Source organism: Aptenodytes forsteri, unplaced genomic scaffold, assembly GCF_000699145.1.
Source record: "Aptenodytes forsteri isolate BGI_AS27 unplaced genomic scaffold, ASM69914v1 Scaffold287, whole genome shotgun sequence".
NCBI classification, from domain to species: Eukaryota; Metazoa; Chordata; class Aves; order Sphenisciformes; family Spheniscidae; genus Aptenodytes; species Aptenodytes forsteri.
The window spans coordinates 449,440-476,950 of record NW_008794854.1 but is presented as its reverse complement, the minus strand read 5'-3'; the positions used below and the strand labels follow the sequence as shown (position 1 = coordinate 476,950).

General features: G+C 42.2%; 2 protein-coding genes across 3 annotated transcripts in view; one reads left to right on the top strand and one right to left on the bottom strand.

Moving 5' to 3' along the window:
• The first annotated feature begins 3,984 nt into the window (after nucleotides 1-3,984).
• Nucleotides 3,985-8,088, top strand: MPC2 (mitochondrial pyruvate carrier 2). 2 transcript variants are annotated; one of them, XM_009274564.2, is made up of 5 exons: nucleotides 3,985-4,065; nucleotides 5,719-5,803; nucleotides 6,866-6,892; nucleotides 7,122-7,206; nucleotides 7,849-8,088. In XM_009274564.2, the coding sequence occupies exons 1-5, from the start codon at nucleotides 4,057-4,059 to the stop codon at nucleotides 7,904-7,906; spliced, it is 264 nt and encodes an 87-aa protein (XP_009272839.1). In that variant the 5' UTR covers nucleotides 3,985-4,056; the 3' UTR covers nucleotides 7,907-8,088. The 2 variants fall into 2 exon arrangements, with proteins under 2 accessions (XP_009272839.1, XP_019326368.1); XM_019470823.1 differs by lacking the exon at nucleotides 7,122-7,206 and having other exon boundaries at nucleotides 4,010-4,065; nucleotides 6,866-6,977.
• A 5,200-nt stretch (nucleotides 8,089-13,288) lies between these two features.
• Nucleotides 13,289-27,511, bottom strand: part of MPZL1 (myelin protein zero like 1) — a 37,245-nt gene continuing 23,022 nt past the window's right edge. The window contains 3 exon segments of the mRNA XM_019470817.1: nucleotides 13,289-14,851; nucleotides 20,877-20,982; nucleotides 24,319-24,451. Coding sequence (XP_019326362.1) covers nucleotides 14,750-14,851; nucleotides 20,877-20,982; nucleotides 24,319-24,451 — 341 coding nt within the window. The 3' untranslated portion in view covers nucleotides 13,289-14,749.

Below are 27,511 nucleotides of genomic sequence, written 5' to 3'. Positions count from 1 at the left end.
GGGGACCTCCCGCGGCTGGGGAGGCGGAATCGGGGCCGCAGAGTCGCACCTCTGTTACCGTGATTCTGACACGGGGGAAACTGCCGAAGAGTGGGCTCCTGCTAGTTAAAGGAAAACTTCTTTCATTTGGAAAGAAGGAAGAAGCCAGACCCGATACTGACTGTTACTCCCGCCTCCTGCAACGCGCGAGTGCACTTGAGTGTCGCTGTCACGTTACTCCACGGTGTGAATCCGGGGAACAACGGTGGGGCTGCCTGATCCTAATCCGAGGGATGTGATGATTTCCAAAGGGGCCTGAAGGCTTCAGCGGTCACTTCTTTCACATGGATGTGCTGAACAAATAGGGGGGAGCGCTGCGAGGATTTCTGATCTCGAAGTGCACTCTGGTTAAAGTCAAGCTCCCCTTTGCTTCATTTTCTTTCTGCCGAATCCGGCGCTCCTACCGAAGACGGCTCCAGCCCTTCAAGAGTCCACTCTCGTAGCTGAAGCGCTCCTGTGGGGATGGAAGGGCTCCAGTCTCCCTGAAATGAGCTACCCTTGCCTGACCTAAAGCTTACCTTTACTTGAGCAAACATGTTTTTTTGTGTTACTAGAGAAAAACCTCTTGTAAAATGATCTGCTTCAGTGCCATTTAGGTGATGTTTGTCATGTAAACAAATTGCATAGGGTAGTTAAAGAGAGTGCTCGATAAATCCTAAAATTCCACAGGCTGCTGTTCCCACTGCTTTGTTTCAGTGTGATACGCATCCTTGACTCTTCACCTACCTGGAATATGCACTGTGAAAATGGACTTTAGTTTTCAGTCAGTTGCTCCATCTACCTGTAACGGTCCTCTCTTGAAATGAAAGTTGTTGCTTTAAAGAAAAAGCAATTGCAGAGTGAAAACTGCAGATACCAAAATGTCTGTTTTGTACTGAATTCACTAGACCAGTATATATATAACATGAATGTAATTTTTGTGTATAAAGAGTCAATATGTCCCACATCTCCACTGTAAAGGTGTCAAGCCTTTGAGTGCCACATTCATCCTGTGTGAAATGTGGCAGCTTGCGATTGCTTTTATTGAATACAAGGCACGGCGAGCACTGGGAACACCTATGTTCGTTCTTCATCAGAACTGTAGCACTAATTGAAAAATGCTTTGGAGGTTCCCTTGCCTTGCAGTGCTTTTCACTTCATGGAACTGCCTGTGGGCCGCTTTTGTTCACCATCATAATGTTGAAATTAATTAAAAAAAAAAAATCCCATTTTTAGGGACTCTGTGTATGTATGTATATATACATATATATCTGCTATAATCCATACTGATGGCATAAGTGAGAAAAGCCACAGAGCAAGCAGGTATCGAAACTGAACCTCTGCCACTTCTGTTTCAAGCCTTGAATGCCTTGAAGGTGAGTCTGTGAGAAAGTTATGCAATAGGTGTCACTGACTGCAAAACAAGTAGGTTAAAAATGAAAGGCTCACATTTTATCTCTGGTGATATCTAGGTTTCTAGTCTAATTTAGGAATATTAAGTGTCATTATCATGAAATCATAAATCACTTGTAAGAAATGAAGAACAATGCTTACTTCTTTTCTGGTACAAAGAAAGCTTCCAGTAAAATAATTGATGCCTGGTCTGAAAAGCTGTTTCTTTGGCTGGCATTGCACAGAGCGAGGTTGCTGGAGGACAGCGAAGGGCCTGGGGTACGGCACACCAACTCCACAGGCTGCCACAGAGCGGGGAACATCGCTCTTGGCAGCCACGGGGAAGCGTGGGCTGAGCTTGTACTCCCTCTCCTTTGGCCTCTTTGGTTCACTTTGTCCAATTAAACTAAACTCTGCAGGACAAAGACTTCTTACATTTAATAGAAATCATAAATTCTGTAAACTGGACACATACATGGATGTCCAAATTAGCCTCTGGTATGTCCCTGCTCTGATGTGCTGCTGTCACATTCATCCTTGAAAAATTCTGGGTGTCAGGATCTGGGAAGAGCTCGCCCTGGCTGGGTGCTTACTGGCGTGCCTCCAGGAGAGTGTTCCGCTTACGGTGTTTGACAGTCTTCCCTTATAACAAGCTTGGCTTGGTACCTTACTTGTCTCCAATTGTTTCTTACTTTTGTAGTCAGCAGTTTTAAATTACCAAGTTAACTATTATTAACAAAAATTAATGTCAGTCTTCTTGAAAACTTTACTAGTTGTTTAGGGAATGTCAATTTAATAATTTATACTCACCCCACATTCTCCAGTACTCCAACTCTGAATTTGTGTTTTAGAAGAAAATAGTTGATAGTAATTAAAGCTACTTCTGCGGGACCTCTGTAAGACCGATTTATAAAAGAGCTATATTTGCAGCCTGATGCTGGCATACTAAGTAGCTGCCTAAGAGAACAGCAACTGAAGTTTGTATCTTTAAAGGATGAATATTGAGCTGTATTTATTCAACAATGTTAGACAGTTTTAGTGGCTGCACAAGCCCATGCATCCTAAAAAAAATTAAATCCTGTGTAGGTAGAAACGTTCAGTTATCCAAGCGAAAAGTAATGTGCTAGAAGTTATTAACCGCAGTTTGAAACTTGATCGCTGTCACAAGCAGCATGGGTCTAAGAGGGCTTTATGCAAAGCTGCCAAGCCAGTTTTTGTTGCATTCTGTGTTGCAGTTGCCCTGCCCTTTTATAGGGCTTAGTTGGCTTTAAGGTGACAGAGCAACTGATATTTGTCACAATTAGTCTTATCCCCCAAACTATGAGATGCTTCACAGGTGCTTGCTGTAGAAACCTGAAGTTAATTTTTCCCAAGTCATAGTTTTAAACGTGAGGGTGCCTAAAACAGGGAGTATAAATAGTTACTGCAAGGCCTTTTTAAGGCTGAATTGTTAGTGAAAAATTAGCTCACACAAAAAGCAAGCAACCAAAGTCCTAGTGTTTATCGTTTATATTTAAAAACTTTACTCATAATATGTAACTTATTACAGTGAAAACTTGGCTTCATCTTGCATGTTATCAGAATGCTGAGCAGTGGCGTAGCGAGACCTAAAACTTAATGTGTTTTGATGAAATCAGAAGCAGTGTCCTGACTGTCTCCCAGTGCGGTGGGTTGACGCTTTGGATCGTGGTCTCTCTTTTAAGACTTTGAGCGGTAGTCCTAGATGAATGATTTCTGGCATGGTTGGCAGTCTGCACGTTGTAGGTGTGGCATTACAGTACTTTGTTTTAACCAACCAGTTGCCATTTTAGCACCACTGTAAGATATGTGTATTTGAAAGAGAGATGGTTTCCCCCCAGATCCCATTCCATTGACTTTTCTCCCTTCATTCTGCAGATTTTTTCCTCTTCCCCCATAATCCTCCTTTGCCTGTTGGTAGATTATTGGGTGGGAAGCATTGTTTCTGCTAGAAAGACATGGTTATTCAGAGGTGCAGATTAGAGGTGTGTGAGGACACTCTCCTTGTGACATTTACTGCTACTTAAGTTTGCGATTTCTACTCTCACTTTAACCATGTAATGCTGCTCTGCAGCATGTCTTCTGTAGCATGAAGAGATGGGCTGTCATTTGGGAAGGGAAGGAGGGGCTGACTTGTTACAGTACCAGTAATAAAATATTTTGGGGTTTTAGTTTACAAGATTCAGTTCACAAAGATTTCAAATGCTAATTCTGCTAGTCCAGCTGTAGAGTAGCTTTTAATCATTATATGGAAACTGTCTTCACTATTCCTAGGCCTTATCCTAACTCTTTTCATTATAAATGCATTTTGCCTGCTCTAGTGTCCTTGTTTGCTTAAAAATGGAAATACAAAATCCTGCTCATCTGTTGCAGAAATGGGTTGACTGATAACACAACTGAAGATTGATGCACTGAGCTGATGAACTATGAGTACTAGGTGTTAGAGCTTGTACAGTGGTAGAAACTGCGCTAATGTACTGAATTCATTATTTAAAAAAAAAAAAGAAACAAACCCAAAACTTACTGTGGGTATTAAAGCAGCCACATCTCACTGAATAATTTAACTTCCTTTCTTTTTTCCCCCCTCCTCCCTCAGGTCCCAAAACAGTGTTTTTCTGGGCACCCATTATGAAATGGGTAAGTATAAGATGCCAGCTGGTGTCTGGATGTCAGTCAGAGGGCAATCTGCAGCAACCCATTGAGCAAGCAATAGTTTCCCAGCAGATAGCTGAACCTACAGAAAGATTTAATACCGAGGGTCTAATTTTTAATATACGGGGAGGAACAAAATTAGCCTTAATAACATATAGCACAACATGCAGGGGATATAGGGGGGGAAAAATGCTTTGTGGAAAAATTGTACTCTTCACTGAAAGTTTCACAAAATCTTTCTCTTGTGAAACATTAACTGTTGCTCAAAGTAGGCATGAGCTAGCGTATAATTCAAAACTCTTAAAGCATGTATTTCTTCTGAGATTAAGGAATTTGAAGAGTATCTTAAGGAAGCCAATTCCTAAGCCTTAAAGTTTGAAGGCAGGTTAAAGCATGTCAGAGTGCAAGGTAATCTTGAGAAAACATGAGCAGCCACTGCTGGGGGGGGGGGGGGTGGGGAAGAAAAAAAGAAAAAAGGCAACTGCCAGCTGGTTCATATGTTTGCTATTGTCAACCCCAACTTTTTATAGGCCACAGGCAACACGTTACGCTCTAAGCTGTAGCTTGGTTTCTTTGTCAATCTAAACTGGAGCTGTAGTAACCATGGTTAACCTTCCAGTGGCTCTCCCAGGCAATGTGCTCGAGCCCGAGCGTACCAGCAACTCTTCTGAGCAGGCTGGTGTCAACTGCTGCTGTATCAAAAGAGCTAATACACAGATAGTTTCTCTTTTGTGAACATGCAGCTCTAAGCTTACAGTGAAGTTCTTCACTGAGAAATTAAAATGACTTCCCCTACATGGCAAAGGCACGTTTACTGCAGTTACTGAGGTGTGCTGAAAACCTGTACCTCCGTGGCACCAACATCAATCCCGTAAGTGAGGCAGCACATGGAAGTGTCTACCCTTGAAAACCAGTTTCTTGATTGGAGCCAAAGGAGTCCTTAGTGGCAGTCAGTGAATTAAAAGCATTAGGACTCTCATTTGTGAGGTTTGGGGGGGGGGTTGGTTTTTTGTGAAATCCTGTAACTTGAACATGAAATTGTATTTCCAGTAGAGGGCAATAACACAACACAACAAATCAAGCAGCATGTTTGCTAGTAATGTGGTCAAGTAGATCAGCCAAGCTATTCCTCGGTTCACCTGGAAGTTTTCTACTTTTACTGAAATAATATTAAAAAAGAAGCGCTTTTTCCTCCTCAGATGAAGCTGAGTGAAGACTATATCATGTCACACCTACATCTTTACCAGCAATATCTCAGTCTGAGCTTTAGGAAGAAGGGCCTTTTTTAGATAAGCTTCGACTTGTTGCATGAAAACCAATTTTTTTTTCAGCTGCTTTCTTAAGCAGCTGTGCTTAAATTAACCTTGTTCTTAAATTAATACAAAATTGCCACTGCCTGGGATTTTATCGGAAGCCAGTTGCACCCCCCATAACTGCATTCTTATTCCTACCACAAGGGCTAGAAGTGGATGGTGTCTCCGAGAGTCTAATTGCTCTGCTCATATAATGCATGCCATCTCCTGCATAACGCATATAGAATAAGCACTGAGCTATGAAGCAACTTCCCCTTGTAAAGCGTTTGATCTGTTACAGGAGGTCCTGGTACTGGACTGGTGCTCACTGAATTTCTCTTTACAGGGTTTGGTATGTGCTGGAATGGCTGATATGACCAGACCAGCAGAAAAGCTCAGCACAGCACAGTCTGCAGTACTAATGGCCACAGGTAAAGCCAAAGTTACTCCATGCTTTTACACAGCACTCCCTCTAAAACTGTATACGCTTCTTTCTGAATCCTCCCTCAGTACTAATCCACTTCTACAGAAAAGGCTTAACTACAATATGCTAGCTCTCACTATTGCTGTCAGATGCTAATTCTAGGACAGACCTATACTTGTTATTAAATCTCTAAGAGTTCTGTGATTATATAACAGTTTTCTACACGTGTCTTAATTTGGAATTGTCCAGAGCAAGTTGTTACGAGTTAGGATATGACTGTCATCCCTTAAGTTACAATGATGCCACTCATTCCACTAAGTGACTTCTTTTGCTTCAGGTCAAGTAATTTTGAAATCAGTCCAAGATATAGTGACTTTTTTAGAGCAGACTTTAAGGGATTAAACAATGATAGGGTAATTACACTAACGTAACTGGAAAGAATTTCCATGTGTTAAAAGAACTTGGAAGCAGTGGTACAGGGACTGCTGCACTGCAGTCCGCCGTGAATTTTCACCCTGGCAGAAACAATATTCTGTACTTGAGGTGTTCCACCAGATCTTGTCAGGGGCGGGACTTGTGGCAGCTAAAGCTGAAAATCAAAATTACAGCTGCCACCTTCTTCCTTCTCCGGACTTTACTGTGATATCTGACAGAGTGCTGTGCATTTTGCATGATATGTAAACCTTTCTTGACTGGTGGATTCTGTACTCTCTAAGCTGGTGCAGCAAGCTGGATATACTACAGCAAAATGCCAATGCCCTGCAGCTGTGCTGGAGAATTAAGGTCTAGGCTGCTGTAGAGTACAGAGGATCTTTGATATTAAGACTATGATTGACCTTATTGTCCAGTTATTTTGGAAAAATTCAATACATACCCATAGCTGTCCCAGTGGCACTCGATGCACTTTTCTGAGAAATGGCTAGTTATAAGAAAAGCAGTTGTCTAACATGAAGTTATAAAACTTGTTTACTTAAACTAGCCCATGATTCTGTCTCCAAACTTAGGGGAATGTCTGAATATTTCACTTTGAAGACCTAACATCTTTAAAACTTTCCCTTTCATTCAACAGGCCTTATTTGGTCAAGGTACTCTCTAGTTATTATTCCTAAAAACTGGAGTCTGTTTGCTGTGAACTTCTTTGTTGGCTGTGCTGGTGGCTCTCAACTCTTCCGAATATGGAGGTATGTATTAAGAAGGGCTACTCTACATACTATAACTAAGCATTCACACCACCTCGTCTTAACCAGGAGTTTATAAATTCTACCAGCCTCAGTATCAGTGCAACAGGCAAGAGGAAACAAACAATTAATTAAACATTGCTCTAGTTATTATTCCTAAAAACTGGAGTCTGTTTGCTGTGAACTTCTTTGTTGGCTGTGCTGGTGGCTCTCAACTCTTCCGAATATGGAGGTATGTATTAAGAAGGGCTACTCTACATACTATAACTAAGCATTCACACCACCTCGTCTTAACCAGGAGTTTATAAATTCTACCAGCCTCAGTATCAGTGCAACAGGCAAGAGGAAACAAACAATTAAACATTGCAGAACTTTTTTGCTACATTGTTAGTTTTCCAGTTGAGTGAGAGTGAAGCTTTAAATATTTTCAGTATAGCTAGAACACATTTTAAGGAACGCTGTATGTAAGCTGTAGTTTCTGGGTCTAAGGCATTCTTTAAAAGCTGTAGGTCCGACTGACAAACAGCCTAGACTTTCTCCTCCTCATAAGCTTTGGACTTCCATCAGCTTTCAGTGTTGAATCGTGTCAGTTCCAGATGAATCAAAGGGTTCTTAAGCAGAGCAGCTTTTTTTTTTTTTATTATTTCTTGAGGGAAAATTTTGAGTTCTCTGGCTTCAGTACTGGCCAGGAATGAGGCAAACTTAACAACTAATTTGGAACTTCTTACATGAACTAAACTATCCTATCCTAAGTTTCCACCCTCAAGGCCATTGTAATTTTAAACCTCCTCTGCTGAACAGATTGTTAGGAAGACAGTGTTATTGTAACTGGTGTTCTATTCTTAGTCTGTGCTTTTTTCCTCCCCCCTCCCAGGTATAATCAGGAGCTAAAAGCAAAACAACAAGAGCAGCTGCAGCAAAGAGATGCTTAACCCAACAGGTCAAATTCAACAACACACAAACCCTTCCCCATGGGACCTAGCTTCACTAATTTTAACTTTTTTTCCTCTGAGAAAATAAAGAGGAAATCTAAATGTCTAGAGAGAAAGTGTTTTCTAAGTGCAAAGAACAAAGTGTCACCATACATTTAAATAAAGTGCAACCTTTTAAATTGAAGTAAAATTGTGTGTCTTACATTGTCTCTTAAAAGAAACTGATGGTGGATCATGCCTAGAATGAGTTACTGGGCTCCACCTTATCTGACTCTACTGAACAGTGCCGGGAGTGACACAGTGCTGGTGACAGTCAGCCAGAGCCTCAGACTGAAGTAATCTTCTTCCATGTCACGGTCAGACCTGGGTGGGGTTTTACCATATTTTCAGTAACCAACAACAGTAGCATTTGCATTTCATTCCCTGATGCTCTTCCCTAGTAGTGTAAGGATATTCTTTTCAGCTTCAGCTATGTATATCTTCATTTGTTTCCCAGCCACCACCGTCTTTAACAAGAGGAGGGCAAACTAGTATGTGCCACTGGTGTTTTAGCTTCTGTCATCCTTTACAACTAGAGGCAGAATATGGGTGCATTTAAGTACCTGGTTCTTGGGAGTGTGAAAAATAAACAGCCAAAACTTATTACTCGCTTTCCACTCCCTCCTTCAGTACATACAGATTTCCTGTGAAGGTATGCCCTCAGGAAACATGTACATGTCAGTTCTCCAAAGCTTTGGAGGCAGTGGTCTGCTCCCATCTGTGGCATGTCTGTGAACAAACACTGAAGCCTTTCCTGAAAGTCAACATCTCTCCCTACTTACTCTCCTGTAAAGAGGAAAAATGTGCCACTGTGAAATAGCTTCTGAGCAAAGCAATTGTGCTCAGAGCATGGCATCAATGAGCTTCCCTGGCAGGTTCTCTGAGACCTCTTCCACCAAAGGTAGGAGTCAGTACCAGAGCTCAGGAATTTATATCCAGGAGGAAAAGATAACTGTGAGACAGAGTAGCTTCTTCAGGATTCAGCTTTCAGGAAAATGAAGGCCTGGAAATACTGGAGTTTTGCAAAGTCCTGTTACTAAGTCTCTCTCCACCCCCACTTCCCCCCGATCCCATCCGAGTTACCACAAGGGTGGAGAGGAAAGCGTTCTATAGTTATAACAGCTACAGCACCTTGCTGTGGCACTGATGTCCCCTCCTTTCTCACCCTATGTATAACGTTACGTTATCCTCTGCGAAGTATTTGTGCAGGATACTTTAAGTAAAGCATTTTCCATTCTTACAAGACATGCACCTGATAGTCTGTCAGCTCCCCTTTTTCAGAGGCTGTCCTGCCATGGAGCTATTTCTCTCCCATGTGCATTCTGCTACAGTTTCACTTGCATTTCTTAGTTCTCCTAGCTGAAGCGGTAATACAGGTAATACAGTTCAAATGGTGAACTCTCCAGCTGTGTTGTTCACGGAGCTGACAGAGACTGCAGTGACTGAAGAATATTGCCAGAAAGAGAGGTGGTGTATCTCAGTCCCTACCCAGATAAGACTCGTCCAGCAAACCAGTAATGGGAAAAAAAAAAGTGTATTAAAATATTCACAAGATTACAATAGAAAACATGAAAGTCCATTCAAGAAAAAATATCCAAGATAACCGTTTCCAGATGAGTCTGTAAAAGCAAAGCACTAACAGTTGGTACACTGGCTCTTCATGTAATCAGGCCATGCAATGCATATCTAGCTCCCTCACACAGATTATACACCTGTCTTTACAGGTGTTTGTTCTCTTGCATACCTCTAAGACAGAGGTTTACAAAAGAAAAGTACCCAGTCTATGTTTCCAATTACATTTACCACATAAAAACAGCTGGCATTGCAGGGAGACAGAAAAGATTGCACAGCACACTGATCTCCAAAGGCATTGAACTTGCATTTTAGAGTGCAAAAATACCTTTAAATGAAAGGGCTTATTAGCTTTAGGGCAGTGAAGAGAAGGGAAAGAGAAGCCTCAAGAAGAGTATAATTGCTGAGCATAGTTAATATGATTTTGTAGTCTCCCATATAAACATGTTACCTAAATACTAGCACCGCAGGGGCGTGGCCACCGCCCAGAAGTCTTACCCACCTTCTCAGCTTTGATGGTTTTAAAGAGCAAATATTTCCATCTCCTATTATACAATAAGAACATTTTGTATTTGCGGCCCTAGGGAGATACATTAATAATGTAAAATTCCAAGACAAGATTTCAATACAGAGTGAAGGTGTTTTGGCTATAAATCAAACAGCCCACACTTGACCTCAATGAATCCACTCTAAGGCAATGCAGCTTCTAAGTTGCATACACACATTTACTGCAGTTACAGACAGATGGTTACCTAAACAGTTCTCACAGGTTTAAAAAAGTTAAAAACCTAATTCCAGCTCTTCTAGTCAGAAATTGAAATATCACTAAAACTTTGAGAGAAAACAAAACCCAATGGGTCTCCAGTTTAAATGACACATCTGTACTGGCTCTTAATGCCATTTCATGAACATGCCGACCATCTCCCTCACAGAACAACTGCTGAAGTCAAAAGGGGCAATGGAGATTTGATGTACTGAGTACAGCTACCAATTTACTTAGATTGATACTTTATAATTATTTGTAATCCTCTTCTCAAAATTCATTTCTGGTAACCAAAAATAAGGAAGAATATATCCACTGTTAGTAAAAAGCCAAAACTTTTCCACCTTGCAGGTCTGTTAAAAACAGGGAAGATGAATGATGCCATTCATACCCCTGGCTCTAGGGGGTGCCAGCTGGCTTAGCTGCCAGAGCCCAGGCTGGCGGTCCAAAACTGCACTCCTACAATGGGTAGAAGATCACTTTTACCCATAAAAGACCTTTTTCCTCCCATCAGCTGAGAAATGGATTTCAGACTGATCCCAGTTTTGTTTGGATGATGAATAAAAGAGAATTCATTGCAAGTCTTTTACATCACACAGACCTTCCCCAGCTCCACTATCCAAGAGTGATGACCCACATAACAGTTTTAGTCATTTGCTACTGCCTCAAGAGAGGCTGTCTACCCCTCAGCTGTGCTGCAGCAAGCCTGCCATGCAGCACTTCTCTTTAAAATAAATGGTCCTAAAAAAAGCCAGCAGCAGTACTACAACAGGACAAGGACAACACAATTAGTGTTCCTCAAAGTCCAAGGTGTTCCTTTCCACCTGTAAAGAGCAGCATCAGAGAATTAAGAGATTAGCAGTAGAGCAAACAGAGTTAAACTTCTGGTCACCATAACAGCAAGATATGATGCCCTTGTCTGACTTCAATCTACTGCTTTGACGGGTAGCAAGCAGAGAAGTCCTCTGTCTCCTGAGACTTTACTAAGCCAACTTAGCATCAGTCCCTTTCATCAGCACAGGTTATCGTATGATTAAACAAGCTAAGATAACCTGAGGGACAGAAAGTTCACCAGTGTTGTCTCACATTGCCTCAAGTTCTTTAATAGCTACATTGTTCATGCTTCCATGACCAAAAAAAAAAAAAAAAAAAGGTAATTCAACAGCCTTCACACTGGAGAGGGATTCAGACTGATTTCTGCTATTCCTGGGGGAAGGGACTTTTGTTTCTTTCTAAAAAGATGTTCAGCATTTTTTAAAAATACTTACAAGTTCATTCTGCCTTCACAAAGAGGATCCAAGCAGCCATGCAACGAGCCTCCTCCATGTAGGCAGTATGAACATACCTGTAGCTAAACAAAAGCAATGGAAGGAGATGTTTCCTAAAGTTAGTTAGCACCAACCAGATCAGCGTGTTTCCTAAAGCCAGCACCAACCAGATCAGTGTGTTTCTTGAAGTTAGCACCAGATCAGCATATTTCTTAAAGTCAGCACCAGATCAGGATTGTGCTCAGATTCTCCAGTATATTCCAGCAGGAAAAGAAACAAACATTAGTAGCAGACTTCAGAGCCAAGGACAGCCCTATCTTCTCATAGCAGCACATTTTTAATCGCTACATTCATCACATTTCTCCCTCTTACTCTAAAATGTCTGGGGAGAAAGATGGTGGTGCACAGGGATGAACACAGGCAGATCAAAATCAAGTTTGTCCATCAACCATGTCAAAAGCGTTCGTTTCTTACTAAGTGTAAAACAAGTGTTGGGAAGTAATAGCCTGGTAGATAAGAAAAGCAGCAGCAGCAGGATTCATCCTGATCTTGATAAGGCTTCTAACAAAGGCAGGTGTTGTCAGGAAACCAGTGAAGTCTGATCCTGATGAAAGAACATAGTGTTGGCATACCCAACTTTGCTGGGGAAAAAAACACTGTACACAAAATAGTTATTAAAGTTGCACTATCATAATTAAAGGATTATCTAATGTGGTTCTGAAAGGGTCTGCCATGGGCCTAAAACTGTTTTTCATTTACTTGATGTTACAGTGGAATGTAGGCTTAAGTCTGCAAATATCAAGCTAAGAGTGTTGCAAGATCACTGGAGGACGGGATGAGAATTCAAACCAAGTTTTCAACAGACGAACCGAAGATGAGGTCTGAAAAAGCCGTAACATAATTTCAGTAGAGACACATCTGCAGACAGTACAAAACCAGGAGAAATTGCTAGCACACCAGATGGTTGTGCTGCCATTCAGAGGGACCTGGACAGGCTGAAGAATTGGGCTAAGAGGAATTTAATGAAGTTCAAGGAGGAGAAGTGCAGAGTCCTGCACCTGGGGAGGAACAACCCCATGCACCAGCACGTGCTGGGGTCTGCCTGGCTGAAAGCAGCTTTGCAGAAAAGGCCCTGTGGGGCTCCTTGTGGACACCAGGTTGAGCATGAGTCAGCAGTGTGCCCCTGCTAAAAAGGCGGCAAATGGTATCCTGGGCTGCATTAGGCAAAGTATTGCCAGCAGGTCAAGGGAGGTGATCCTTTCCCTTTATTCAGCACTGGTGAGGCCACACCTGGAATACTGGGTATAGTTCTGGGCTCTCCAGTACAAGAAAGATAGGGACTTACTGCAGCAAGTCCAGGGCAGGGCCACAAAGATGATAAAGGAACTGGGGCATCTTTCATATGAGGACAGGCTGAGAGAGCTGGGACTGTTCAGCCTGAAGAAGAGAAGACTTGGGAGGGATCTTATCAATGTGTATAAATACTCAATGGGAGGGAATGTAGAGCACTACTAGTCTCAGTAGTGCTCACTGGCAGGACAAGAGGCAATGGACAGAAATTTAAAAAAAGGAAATTCCACCTGAACACAAGGAAGCACTTTTTTTTTTACTGTTTGATCACTTTAAGTGATCAAACAGTGGAACAGGTTGCCCAGAGATATTGTAGAGTTTCCATCTGTGGAGATACTCAAAACCCAACTGGGCCCGGTGCTGGGCAACCTGCTCTAGCTGACCCTGCCTGAGGAGGTGGGGTTTGGGACTAGATGATCTCCAGAGGTCCCTTCCAACCTGAACCATTCTGTGACTGATTCTGTGAAATAGACTGAACTAGGAAATGGGTAAGAATCAGAGAGAAAGGGTTATGGTAGACCAAACTGAAAATTATTTGCTGCTACAAAAGCCAACACTACATTAGGATGTACAAAGCAGAAATCCTTCTACTATATGCTACTCTGAGAAGACCTCAGCTGGAATCCCACTTCTAGTTTTGAGCACCAGATTTCAGGTGCTCATTTCAAATGGGTCAGCTAAAGAAAGATCCTCTTCAGCAAAAGAGAATGATCAGAGATCCTTAACAATCTATGAGGAGTTTAATCTACAAACAAGAAGCTGGGAAATTATATTCAAGTAGTAGACTTGCAGAGAGGAAGGAAATAAACTGCCCTCCGCATCCTCTGTGCAAATACAGGTTACACAAAAAACCACATCAAAAAAACAAAGAGTGAAGTCGTAGATTTCCTCCAGAGGTCATTCAGCCTCCACTACAGGCTTTTAAGAACAGATAAAGCATCTCCAATGAAGCGACAGTGGTATAATGGAGCCATGGGAGAGAGGTGAGGGAGTACTACAGCTTCCAGATCCCTTGGAGCCCTTTTTCATGCTTATATGAAATGACAGAGCTTCGAGGAAGAAACGTTTCATTGAAAGGTTCAACAGAATCTGAGGCAACCCCCTACAGCTATAGCTTCCTATCCCTTTAACTCACTAGCTCTTAAGTTTTCACAGGTAAACTACCATTTCACAAAATTCATCAGATCAACACTATCCTTGTACCTTAAAGGACTAAGCTCGAATAGATGGGCTCAATACAGAAGTAAACAGTTCTGTGACCTGTGTTACACAGGTCAGGTAGGTCTAAACATTTCCTTCACTTAACACTGCTAAGACATACATTTCTGATAGCTAGGAGTCACAATTTGGCTTACAAGACCGAGTGAGAGTGTCTAGTTTATATGAGAAGGCAGCTTGTACTGAGAATCTGACTGAGGAAAGATGAATACCCTGTACACATAAAGAACACCTCAACAAAAGAAATTAGGCCCTATAAGCAAAAAAAGAATCTCCAGGTCAATCTAGAATCTTCAGGCATCTTCCAGTTTCTCCATTAATAATCAAGATAAAAATATTTTAAAATTGTGATGCGAGTTTTAACTTTCTCTGTTGTCACACAAGATACAAAAAAGAATATTGGCAATTTATAAGCAAAATTCTTACCGCATTTCAACATGCAACATTGGTCTCACTTCTGTACGATTAAATAGACTATTTACACACAATACATATATATCTTTCCTTCTGTATGCACATGCATTGGTCCTAGCCTAGGCATCAAAGGCCACATGTGAGTTCTCTGGGTCAAATCTTGTTCAAGCAATTCCAGTCTGAATGCGTGTTTTCCTTTGGATAGCTTAGGATCTCATCTCAGTTCTTCCGAATATCAGCATAAACCACAGACTCTGACTTGTTAATCTTGTCGCTGTGCTGTCCTCCGGAGTGATCTAACTGCGCGTAAATGACTGGGCCCTGGGAACAGAATAAAAAAGCACAATCAGTATTTTTCAGAATAAGCCATATTGCCCCTCACTTCCACAGAGGCTGCAGCAAGACCAAAGCTAAAGCAAGACCACAGAGCTTTTATGACTGCTAACGGCACTTTGAAGCAGGTGGAATGAACCCTCACCTACAAATGAGCTCTAGTCTGCCACCTTTCTCCTATCAGAAGCATGCCAAACAGCACCATTTCCTCCCTTTAATACTGTTACAGCTGCTTGCTTCTCACAAAAAGCAAAATCTAGAATCCTTTGTTCTGAAAAGCAGCAATTCTTACATGCTATGGAGCAAAGATACATGGCTTAGCCAGATGCATGCCAGATTTAATATTTTTCAAGAGGAACTGTACTACAGATTTACCGGTAGACAGCAGAGTATACTTCCCATACTGCCACTCAAGTCCTGTAAATCCCAGCACAGCTGTACCACTCGGATAACGAGGGAGAGAACAAACCTGCAGCCACCTTATGACACTAGTCACTGCCCAAGCAAGTGATGGGATCAAGACTTAACGCAGCAGTGAGCCAGAAAATACTGAAACGGTGCAGTAATGCAGAATTCTTACCTGACTTCCAAGCCAACCCAGGTAGTGAGCACCTCCACAGACACACTGAGCAAGCACGGCCACACACCTTCGTTATATTTGCTGGGGTGCAGTGGAGGACATTACAGCATCATCTTTCAGCAAAGCATGCAAACACACCAGCGCCTTCCTAAAACACCATGTCCTCCAAAACACAGCCCACAGGAAAGCGAACTGCAGCTATTTGAGACGGGCTGAGGACAGGACTGCATCCTATAAAGAGCAGGTACCCAACAAGACCAGTGGGACCTTTATGGAAACGTCTGACCTGCAGCTCCCATTCTGCATGCCCCAACTGACATAAGCACAGAGCAGAAGGCTGTGACCACCTACCAGGTGACCTCAGCAGAGAGACCACGCACCCACACACACCCCCCGTGGAGGAGGGAAAGGGACTGTCCTGTTTTGGGGTGGGTGGGGGAAATTACAAGGAGAGATCTTTTAGTTTGGTTGCAGCTTTTTTAGCAGTTTTTGCTTCAAAACCATTTCATCCATTTAACTCTGTTTCTGTTTCCCTTATGTCCCAGGAAGAAGTAGCCTTCACAGGCATTTCTCCTACCCCTTTCTCCCCAGTACTTTTGGTATCCTGCCAAATTAGGAAACATCTTTATGGAACTGACCCAGACATCCTTCCATCTATCCTCCAAAGCAATTAGGGGCTAGAGATGAAAAGAGACCTTCTGTACAGAAAATTAAGTCCTTGAAGGACCATAAGTACACTTCTCTGCACAGCTGTTTTCCCCCCAACACAATGGCAAAGCACGCACCTGATAAATACCTTGTTCTCTTTCAGAAGAGATCCAAATTTTCTTCCTTCCGGGTAAAGTATTTCCCAAGTGATAAAGAGTAGAGGAAGGAGATGGACAGAAGGATGAAAACTTGCGAGCAGATATAAAATGCTGAATACAAATAACAGACTGAGAAAATGCTCAAAAAAGAGACACTGATGTCTTAGAAAATTCTGGATTTCAAATTTCATTGGAGCCACTTTTTTTTTTTCTTTTTCTGCTATTGGCTCTCATGTTGTTCTGGTCTCCAACATTGCATCAGGATTACATTACTAATTCCAATTAGAGTGCAGTGTCTATATAAACTTCAAGGCAAAGTGACCCGAAGGTTTATTTGTAAGCAATTTTGGAAGTCTCATCTGCCTGAGGCCATAGGTCAAGGGTATGATAAATTCAGCTTGAGAGCATTTCCTATCAGTTAAAAAAAAAATAAAAAAAATAAATCTACATCTGCATAAAGTACTCACTATAACGTTTCAAGTTTTGTTCAAGTAATTCCGACGGGTCAATTGTCTACCACAGGATTTCACTCAGGATCAGTTATCTTATCACTATTCTAATTTTATGCCAGGTTAAATATAGTTATTCTGCTGCAACTAGTATGTTAGGTGGTGGTGGAGAGACTGACTGGTATGATCACCTATCCAAACCAAGCTATCATTGTCTCGATGTGTTCACTATCACCTAAGTAAGTGGTAGATTAGCTAACACAGAGAAAAGGAGGACCAAGGATTTGTTACAATGCTCCATTTATTTGACTTGCTGCCAACTGATTTTCTAGCTGATTACAGTCAGCACCAGGGCCGTTTTTTCTCCCTGCATTTGATACCTCCAGTGATCTGAATCTTTGTAAAGACTCTTCTTCCACAAGTAAAAGCTTCAAAAAAGTCTAAACAATTCAGAACTTTCACTTAATCCCAAATAAGCTAATCCTGACTCTTCAGATCCAGAAGATGGACCAGCACTGCCACATAAAACCCAGCATTTTCCTAAGCCTTGCGATTTTTCCATTCAGAACAGAATAGCAGGTGTACCGATACCTTGCTAAGGGTTTGTCAGCAGAGTCATGAATTGCAAGTTACAGCAAAGAAAAAGGAATTACAAAGTTAGACCATCATGGTCTAACAGTGGTCTACAGTATTTTCAAATTTTTTAGATTCTCAAAGATGTTGCAACTACCACAGATTCCAGCTCCAGGAAATTCATCTGAAATTTAAATCAAGATTCCTGGCACCATGAACTGCTCCTTCCCAGGGTCCTGGGGTCCAGTTCAAAGCCTGGAACAGAACTCAAACATAGCCTGTTCAGGTATGTCTTAAAGCAGAAAGAGCAAAGCCAGAGATCTGCACTTAAGTTAATGTAGCTTTAGTGCTCCCCGCTTCTACACTGACAGACCTACCTGCTTAGGATCTCTACACCATACTGCTCTGTACATCACAAATGCAATTCTATGGAAGTTACACTTTAAGATCACTGCTTCAGCCTGCCCAGAAATGAATACTCAGCTACTTGGAAAGCACAAAGACAAATGACAGCCACCTTGGAGTTAGCATATCTCGGGACAACACGCATCTGCCTTCCAGTTTGCCTGCTGCAACCCAGATTACTAGCTAAACAAGGACATCCATGTGGGAAACACATACAGTTCTTGCCCTCACTGGAAATGCTTTTCTCAGTCATCCAAATAACAGTCATGGAAGAATACGAGTCACTACAGAGTGATGGCATGGAGAAGAAACACCACATACAAATTTGACAGGACAGAACATACCTGCTGAGAAGGAAGACACAGTGAAAACAAGTAGAGTTGATTTAACCAGCTGAACATTCACAGAATCAGATATGCGTACTTTCAGCACTCTGGGGCACTCCAGAAAGCAAGGCCCACACTTGATAAACTTGCACCCAGAACACAAAGGAAATGCAGGCTCAAGAGCACTTTCAGCTGAGAAGTGATGTGGATAAATACTTCATCACTGATTCTTAAACTGATACATAAATAACAAAATGAATAAACTCCATTTAATAAATTTAATTTAAATGCCGCTCTTTGAGAGTGAACACCTCTATTACTGTTTTTAACTTGCAGAGGCAGGGGTTGTGTATTTGTATTCACAGTTCTTCTCCACCAGTGAAGCACGAAGCATTCAGTCACTTCCTACACATCCTACCAAGTAAAAGGCTACAAGGAAGTCCACAGGCCTTTACTGTTTGACCGCAGCACTGACTGTGTGAACCACTGGTCTAAAACTGCCAGGCAATCCAAGACGCAAAAGTGTGCCTGAATCAGCAAGCAGCCTGCAACAACTTCTGGGAACTGCTAGGAATCTGAGTATCAGCATTTCACCTACACAACAGCTCAAAAGCTTGAATACTACAACTAATTTCTTGATTACCAAGAAATACCAGGTTTTACTTATATGTGATGCTAGATTTCAAATATTTTAATTTGCATGTTGATATTACCCTTTTTTTAAAAACAGTGGGTAGAAGTTAAAAATAGAAGTGTAATCAATTGAAATTTAGTTTCCTCACTGATTTAAACCATCTGTTCAAAATCTGATCTACCCTGATTTTATTGTGGATCTTTTCAAAGAAAAGTAAACATGTTTACTTGCTGTTCTGTAAAGATGGGGCAAATGCTTAACAGAAGGTAGAGGAACCACTTGCTGCCACAAATGTTTGCCAAGAGAAAATCCAGACAAAGCACTCTTTGCCTGATAAAAGAGATTAAAAAACTAAAAAACTAAACAAAACTAAAGCCGTTTGCCGTATTTTTCCTTTGAGGTCAGGAGTGTTCACACTTCGGGTTTTCCTTTAGGAACTTCCCTGCGGGAAGACCCTGGAGGATTCTGTCAAGGAATAAGCAGACTGGAGTGACTACAGAAGGGCAAAAGCACACTGATTCTGAGTTATCTTTACAAAGTTTAGATTTACTCTAACATGTTCCTTCCAGTACATTGAGACCCAGAACACTGCGGACACAGAAGGGTGAGGACACAGCAAGTTTCACATCAAAACGTTACAGAGAAGATAAAAGTATTTTTGCTTTCAAGATGTAAGTGCAGCACAGCAAAACTCGTCCTCCATGTAGCTCTCAGGGCACTTGCATGTACTGCTTCGTATCATGACAGTAATTAGATAAAACATCTTTGTCTTTTGACCTAGGGAAGTTGACTCCAACAGCCACTGCAACATACATCCCACATATAAGCTTTTTGCCTTTTTTTCTTTTTTGCGGGGGGGGTGTGGCGGGAATCAGCTGTCTCATTCACCCATTCTAGAAGGCCCTCCCATGAACTCAGAGAGGAGCTTTATCTAGGCCTTATAGGCAGCCTGCTGCGACTAGACCCACTCCAGTCAAAATCTGATCTATTTTTAAATCTTATAACTTGAGTATATTGCCTTTATGTTCAGAGAGTAACTGTTCTCTGAAGTCAGTAGGTAGCTTTGTGGGCCTGTGGGCTAAAACTCTGGAAATACTGCACCTGCCAAGAACAAGATGCATTTCAAAACCAGACTGTGAAGCCCAACAGAGTAGGGACTTTGACTTTACCCAGCTCACTGTCAGCACCGTATTTTTTTCCTGTAGTGTTAACACATTAACACGCATCTCCATTATTTTGTCAGGAGAAATTAAGAAACCAGGTACTAACTCTGATTTAGAAACCCGCCAGTCCACACACTACTCTGTAGCCACTTGCTAAAAGGTGGCTAATTAAGAAAAAATCAATTTCGGACTTAAACTCACCCAGGATCCGTACCTCCACAGGAAAATTGCTGGGAATACACAAATCAAGAAGTAAGAAACTGCTTACAAATACAGAAATGCTGTACACTGCTAACAGGTAATCATATGTTGTATAGAATCCCTGTCTGACTCATGCTCTCTCCCCTCTGACTAATTTCCCATGGGATGTTAAGTCTGGATAAGAGCCACCTTTTTCCTTCAAAGTCAGCAGAACTTCACCAACAGCAGCAAGCACAAGACAAAGCGTGGCAATTTCAAGCCCACAAAAGTTGGGTGGCTCAGCAGAGGAGAGCCCTCAGTAGCAAGTCACCTTCAAACTGATCATCACTGGTCAGTGTTTGCACTGTGCTGGCTCATTTCCTTGAGAAGTACATGCCACCGAGCATGCACCTTCACAGCGATGAGAGAGTAAGTAAAATTCCTTCCCATTACAATCCTAGAACAGATCAGGCAGCTTTATGGGGTGATTACACATCTAGTAGATAATGTTGTCTCTACATTAAACAGCTACCCACTGCCCACTCCTCATCCTTGCCAGGCTCTCATCCTTGCGCTTCACTACCACTTGTGTAACACACAAGATCACAACCATCTTTTTTTATACATTAGTACAAAAAGGGCATAAAACTCCATCTCAACTAATATCAAGACGCTATTCTTTCAATCGCATTAAGCCTTCTATGGAAGAGTTCACCAGTCCCAGCTTACTGCTCATCCCTTGTTCTGAGCAGACACTTTTACCACCACCCCCCACCCTCACCACCTTAACAGACAGCACCTAACGCATGTGTCCCACCCTGCCTTTTATCTTTTCCATACCATCTCCCCCACACTCTGGGAGGATCCTGCTTCGGGAAGCAGCAGGAAGCAGTTTACCTGGTGTGATCTGGCGGGCACGCTGTTTACCAGACCCTCTGTGTCGGAGGGCGACTTCTGCGGAGCCTGCTTAACCGGTGACATCAAGCTCTCAGATGTACTGCAGCTGACGAGGTGGCAGAGCAGAGTTTGCACGACAATGTTCAAGAGGCACAAAAAAAAAAAAAAAAGAACAAAAACAAAAAACGAGTGATGGCAAGATGAATGTGGCAGATTATGCCAAAGTAAAAATGAACACAATGGATTCTGAAATAAACACATATAATTCTCCATCTCTCCCCAGACATTTCTCTATCCTTCCTCCCACAGTCTCACTGGTAAGCAACATGAAGGACCAACCATTAACAGAGGACAGCAGCTCCTCCAAAACCCCTGTTCCCTAGATATTCCCATTCAACCCAACCTGTCTAAAACCATATGTGTTTTCTTCACTGAGGCTTCAGACTCAGTTAACAGTGGTAAACAGCAATTATCTTCTAACTATAAGCTAAATAGTCACTGAGGCAAGTGTTATACCAGTGCTACAGTTAGAGCAAACACTTGCAAGAGCCACCAGCACTCCATACCAGAAAGGTACTTCCTACCAAACTCCGCATTAGTTCCCTCGCTTTTGGTTAGGCTACGATCCCAAAATAATTCCACCCACTCACAACAGACACTAGTCTCTGGAGCAATTACTTTGAGAGTCACATGTGACATGTAAGCTATGTGCCCTGATATAGCTACTTGAATATCTAATCAGGCAAATCTTGGTTTTCAAACAAGAAAACTGTCTTGTGGTGAGAACCAACACCCCTAAAAGAAGGTTGCCAGTTTTTACTCTCTGTTTGCTTCTTTCATCTGCTTAAAGCAGGACTGAAAAGAAAACAAGCCTGTGACAGACAGAGAAATGAATACCACAGAGCTAAGTATATGAGCAAATGCCCTTAAACTTAAGGTTAGTAGCTTCTGGGCAATGCAGTAATGGGTCTCTAAATGCTAGGTCTACCTCCTCGTACCCAAGCACCCAGGAAAGAAAACTAGCCACCTCCTTGACAGCAGACACAGGAGTTCCCTTTGCTACCACAACCGTCTGACCACTGGGCATCCTTTTCCCCCAATCTTTGTAGACAGACAGTGTACAAAGCAAGTACAGAAACAAACAAATGAGGACAGTGACATTAAGCAGACCACCTCCTCACAGAGCAATAATTTTTTATCCTTTGGTAAGTCTAACCATAGGAGACTTAGCTCCTCATACATGCAACAGCAAGAAAAAAAAAATACTGCCCCCAGCCATCACGGCAAGGGGCTTCTACTGTCTCAGAGACAAAGCAGCCCTTCTGTTACCGAAATGATGTAATCATGAATTGTTTGCTTTATTGACAAAATTCCTCAGATCTACACTATCTAAAAGTCACAATTCAGGTTTAAGCAACTAATGCACTTAGATCACTGCAAGTTTTCAAACACCCGAACTGTCTGAGCCAGAGGAACACTTACAGGGAATTTACTTTTGTTTTGACACAGAAAGGGCTCTGAATTTCCTGTGCCTTAGTCAATGCACTAGCAAGTTCACTGTTGGAAGAGATGGAGGGACACCATCTGGGATAAGCAGCAATCCCACCCCAGTTAGACATGAGACAATGAAACCCAAGCACCCAGTGAAATGCATCATCCCTTTGCCAACAGATTCCAGCACAAATTACAGAGAAGTTATGTTAGTAGAGAGCTAGCTGGTTAGTCAGCAAAGGAAGAGGAAATGTGTACACATACACACAGGTATTAACAGCAACCACCAACTTGATTAGTTACCATGGTGTCTAGTGGGACTGGAAGAGAAGACCCAGCCCTGTTACATTCCCAATCTGGCGTCTATATCAGGATCTCTGTAAGGAGAGGAAGGTAAGCAGGATCCGATCCCAGCACACCAAGGCAGAAAGAAAAAAAAAAAAACAAACAAAAGAACACCAAAGTCAGAGCATGAACGGAGACTGTGGCCATGCAGGCGTTCCAGATGCCGCGCAGTGCCCCAGCCCACCTCAGTTCAAGGCAGAATGGTTATCTAAGAGTAAGTGCATCTCACCACCACCACACACCGGGGTTAGCATCATGTAGAAGACAGTCCTTAAGTTTGGAGGGGGTCACAGCACACTTGGTTTCTCTTTACACGTCATGCAGAGCTGGCATGGTCAGTGAAAGCAGTATTTAAACTTCAGAGATTACTTTCCCAAGAGAGTAGTTAAATCTGCTACAAGAAATTACAGTGCATAAACTACTGCTCCAGGCTCAGCACCAGTATGTGTCCTTCAGCAGGAAGACACTGGAGAGCAGGTTACCAGGAAGCAAGGCAAGCGGACCACCTCACGCACACTGCTGCTGCGTGACACTGCAGGCTTCTTTTCAGTTCTTAGGGGAAGGACACATGCAGAATGGGAAAACCAGGCTTTCCACACAATTTTGAGCACGCACAGCCTCCTTTGCTATATTTAGCCTTACCATTGGGCAATAGCCAACTCACTTTCTCTAAGCTCTCCAACTAGGAAAAGGACAGGGCAAAGTTTAATTTAGAAATCCCCACAAGTTTATTTTTGGAATTATTTTCTTTTATCCCACAGGCAACCCAAAGAACCTGCAGGAAGCAGGAATATTTGTTGGGGAAAGAACAGAAGAAAGTTATAAGTTTGGGGTTTGTTTCTAAGACTACATACATAATTTTCATTCTTTCTTATAGAAGCAAAGTACCAGCTAATTAGAGAGGACAAAAAAGGAAGCACCTCCCCCACCAGCACCAAGCTCCATCACCACAGGACTCAAGTCTGCCTTTGTTAGTTCTTGTTGCTTTTTCATATGCCCACTCAAAGATCTGTGCTTTACTTTGGAGTTATCCTCCTAACACTAAAAACCTTGCAGGGATGGTAACAGTTAACAAAAAACAGACAGTGAATGAGAATGGATGCAGAGTGGCTACTCCTTCCTTACTCTGAAGTGTGGTGATGAATGGGGTTTTGGCAAGTATACTCCAGGCTCAGGAGCCAGACACTGGTAACTGAAAAATCCAGTCTTAATCTCAACAGAGATTTCCTTAAAAGTGCATGTGTGGCACTTTTCCTTTGGGGGGTTGGGGGTGGTAGGGGAAGCAGGGCTGGAGGGAAGGGCAGGGGAACAGACCAGAGCTAGGGGATCTTGGATTCCATGTTCTTAGGGCATATATGCTTGTGGCTGGGGATCAGCTCCAACATTTAGTGATTTTCAGGTGCAACTGATGGTCAGTAGGTCTTTTCAAGCACAGTACAAAGATAATAATTAGAGGCAGATGACCAGTGTTCCACATGGCCATACTCTACCTCTAGCCATGGTTGCCAAGACTTGGCTGAAACAACTCCTACCCCCCTCTAAGCCCTCCCTCTGATCCTGCTGCTGTTCCTCACATCATCCATAGGTGAGGAGGGAGATCTCTTACCCAGAGTATCGTTTTTTAGAGTTGTTCTTTCTGATGACAAGACACACGACAATAGAGATGAGCGGTGAGAGACCTGTAACCGTACCGATGACTATCCCTGCCACCATGGCAATGGGGAACGCAGGCAGGCTGTCTGGGGAGAGAAGGGAGAAAACATTCAACTCTTCTGCATTCCCTGATTAACAGAAGTGCAAACCACAAATGCTCTTGACCTTGGATTCGTTTAGAGCAGAAGGCACTAATGTAGTATCCAGGAATTGTAACATGCAGCCTAAGTGGTAGTGATAGCAGGCAGCCAGCAGAATAACGTATGAACAGAGCACACACCAAGAGTGTTCTTAATGTCACCGTCCTTCAGAAGAGAGTTTATATTGAACCAAGAATTTTTACATGTCAGGAAACACAAGTGACAATGAGGACAACCCTGTCTCATTTTGTACCTGAAGGGAAAAAAAAAAGTTACATTCATCTGGCAGTTCCCAGCGAGGTCAACAGGAAAAGGCAGGCACACTTGAAAGCAGATTTCAATGTAGCACATTGCTAACCAACTAAGAGCGCTGAAGGCTGGGTGTTCTCTGGGTCGCATGCAGCAGACAGCCTAGTTACTACCCATGATCACTCTTAAGAGTGTTTATACATGATTCTGGTGTATCAAAATACATCTCTATACACTTTTATAGAGTCATTCTTTCCCTTCTTAAGTCAGGATCATTGTACGATACTAGAAATACGCTTATAGGAACACAGTATCGCTTTACTGACATTTTCCCCAATATAATTTTGGGGGAGGGTAGGCCAAGAAAGAGCAACCAGAAATAAAAGCCAATCAGAGAATGAGTACAAAAGATGTACAAGATAAAGAACAACATACTACCATTATAGCTTTTCCCAGTAAGAAATGAAGTCCCTCCCCCCGCATCATGTTTAATGCAAGGAACATCTTAGACCAGAGGGTTTCTTACAAGACTCCATGTTACACTAGCTACTTGCACCAAATACAAGTGAATCAGTGTAAGATCCAACAGGTAAAACATCTTATATAGAAAAAAAGAATCTTTCTCAGATATCTGCCTCTGATCATCACAAAATCGTTGAGGTTGGAAGGGATGTCTTCGGATTGTCTAAGTCCGACCCCTCTGCTCAAGCTTGGTCAGCTAGCACAGTTTGCTCAATACTCTGTCCAGTTTGGTTTTGACTATCTCCAAGGATGGGAGACTCCATAATCTCTTTGGGCAACCTATTCCAGTGTTCAACCACAGTAAAAATGTGTTTTCTTATGTTCAGAGAGAATTTCCTGTGTTTCAATTTACGCCTGTTGTCTCTTGTCCTGTCACTAGGTACCACTGAAGAGACTGGCTCAGTCTTCTTTAGATCCTATCATTGTACATAAATACCTGGTGAGAGGATCCCCCTGAGCCTTTCTTCTCTTTTGCAGGCGAGACAACCCCCTTTCTTCTCTTTTGCAGGCTAGGCAACCCCAGCCCTCTCAGCTTCTGCTCATATGAAAGGTGGTCCAGTCCCTTAATCATCTTAGTTGCCCTTTGCTGGACTCATTCCAGCAAGGACCACAAACCATGCTTATACAAAGCATTCCCAGCAAGCTTGCAGTCCCATTTTGACACACTTATCTAGAAGGGAGCAGCACAACACAGTACCCTGAAGCAGGGGCATCATACTAAGAAAACAGGGCTTACATTTAGTACTGTTCGTTTTGAGTTCAGTGACTTTCAGGAGAAGGGCTACCTGATCTATAGCTGTTTCACTGATCACACCATCATTTGGCTGAATATTGCATCAGCAGCTTTCCTAGCCCTCCAGTGTTAGATGCTAATTGATAACAACATGGTAATTCAGAGTCTCAGTAAGAAATTAAAGATGAAAGCAAGTGCCACAATTTAGAGGAAGACATCCCTTCTTTCCAGAACCTTTTGGCAGCCCAGAGATCCATCTGCTATTAAGGAAGAGAGTCCTACAAATGGTAATACTTTTCAGGTACGTAAGACTGAGATTGTGTTTGAGCCCCGTGCAAAGATAAACAAATTTATTTTGAGGCATATAAGAAGTACGAGTTCCCTAGTTTCTGTGCTTTTTCACCTTTCCAAGTGCAGGAATAACTGTCTGCAGAAACATCAAATCAGACATGCATTTCTGTTAGCAGACCAGCTGTTGCCTTGTACCCAAGAAAAAAACCACACACACTTTTTCAGAGCAAGAAAGTAAGCAGCAATCCAAAACTATAGTGCAGAGTGTCTGCTGAAAGAGTGATATTAAAATTTTGATAGTTTTGTCATTTCTTTGGCTTAGGTGGGTTTTTTTCGTTGGTTGAATTTGAGTAAAGGACAGCAGTTATGTTCTGTTGACAGCGGTTTTTAAGACTGTATAAAAAAATGCAACCGTTTGGACGTGAAATTAGAGTCTGGCTTTATTGCCTCTCAGAACATGGTCCAACAGACTACAGAAAAGCTCACACAATTTTACGACCACATAGTTCAGCTGAAGAACGTCATCCCCGCCATGTTTTTCTTGTATTTTTCAGCATTCCACAGTTACATGAACTCCTCATAAGTACTTGCAGAGCTGCCAGTAACTTCATAGTAACAGACATTCCCAGCTACATAACCAAACACCATCTCTGAAAGCTAACATTTAAGTTAATAGCTGAACATAAGCCAAAAATCAGCCTTTCAAGAACACTTTTCACTAAATATCACCGTAATTCAAAGCAACTTCCATTTTCGCTGAAAGTGTGTTAGTATCAGTTTTATGAAATAGGCAGGAAACTGAAGTTTTCTATTGCTGCTAAGTATAAAGATTTTCATAAGACAATTCTAATTCTTTTCCCCATGAGAGTTCAGATCAAAGATGGACTACCTCCAGATAACACAAGCTGTCTTGAACACAGTGTTAAGTAGCTTCCTATTACAAGTAGGAGCAGCCTAATGTAAGGACTTGGAATTCCCCACAGATTTTTGTCATTTAGGCTTTGAACAATAGCCTTTTCCAGATTCAGAAGCACTAGTGAAAGAACAGTCTCGCTTCTCATCCCTGCCAGTAGGATTCTTCCAACATAGCTGATGGAGCTGTTTGTGCAAACACTATGTAGATACTGCAGTGAAAATCAGCTGAGTTAGCTTGGCTTGGCAATTTTAAACAGTTAAGCCAACCTGGAACTTATTAAATGTTTAATCCAAAA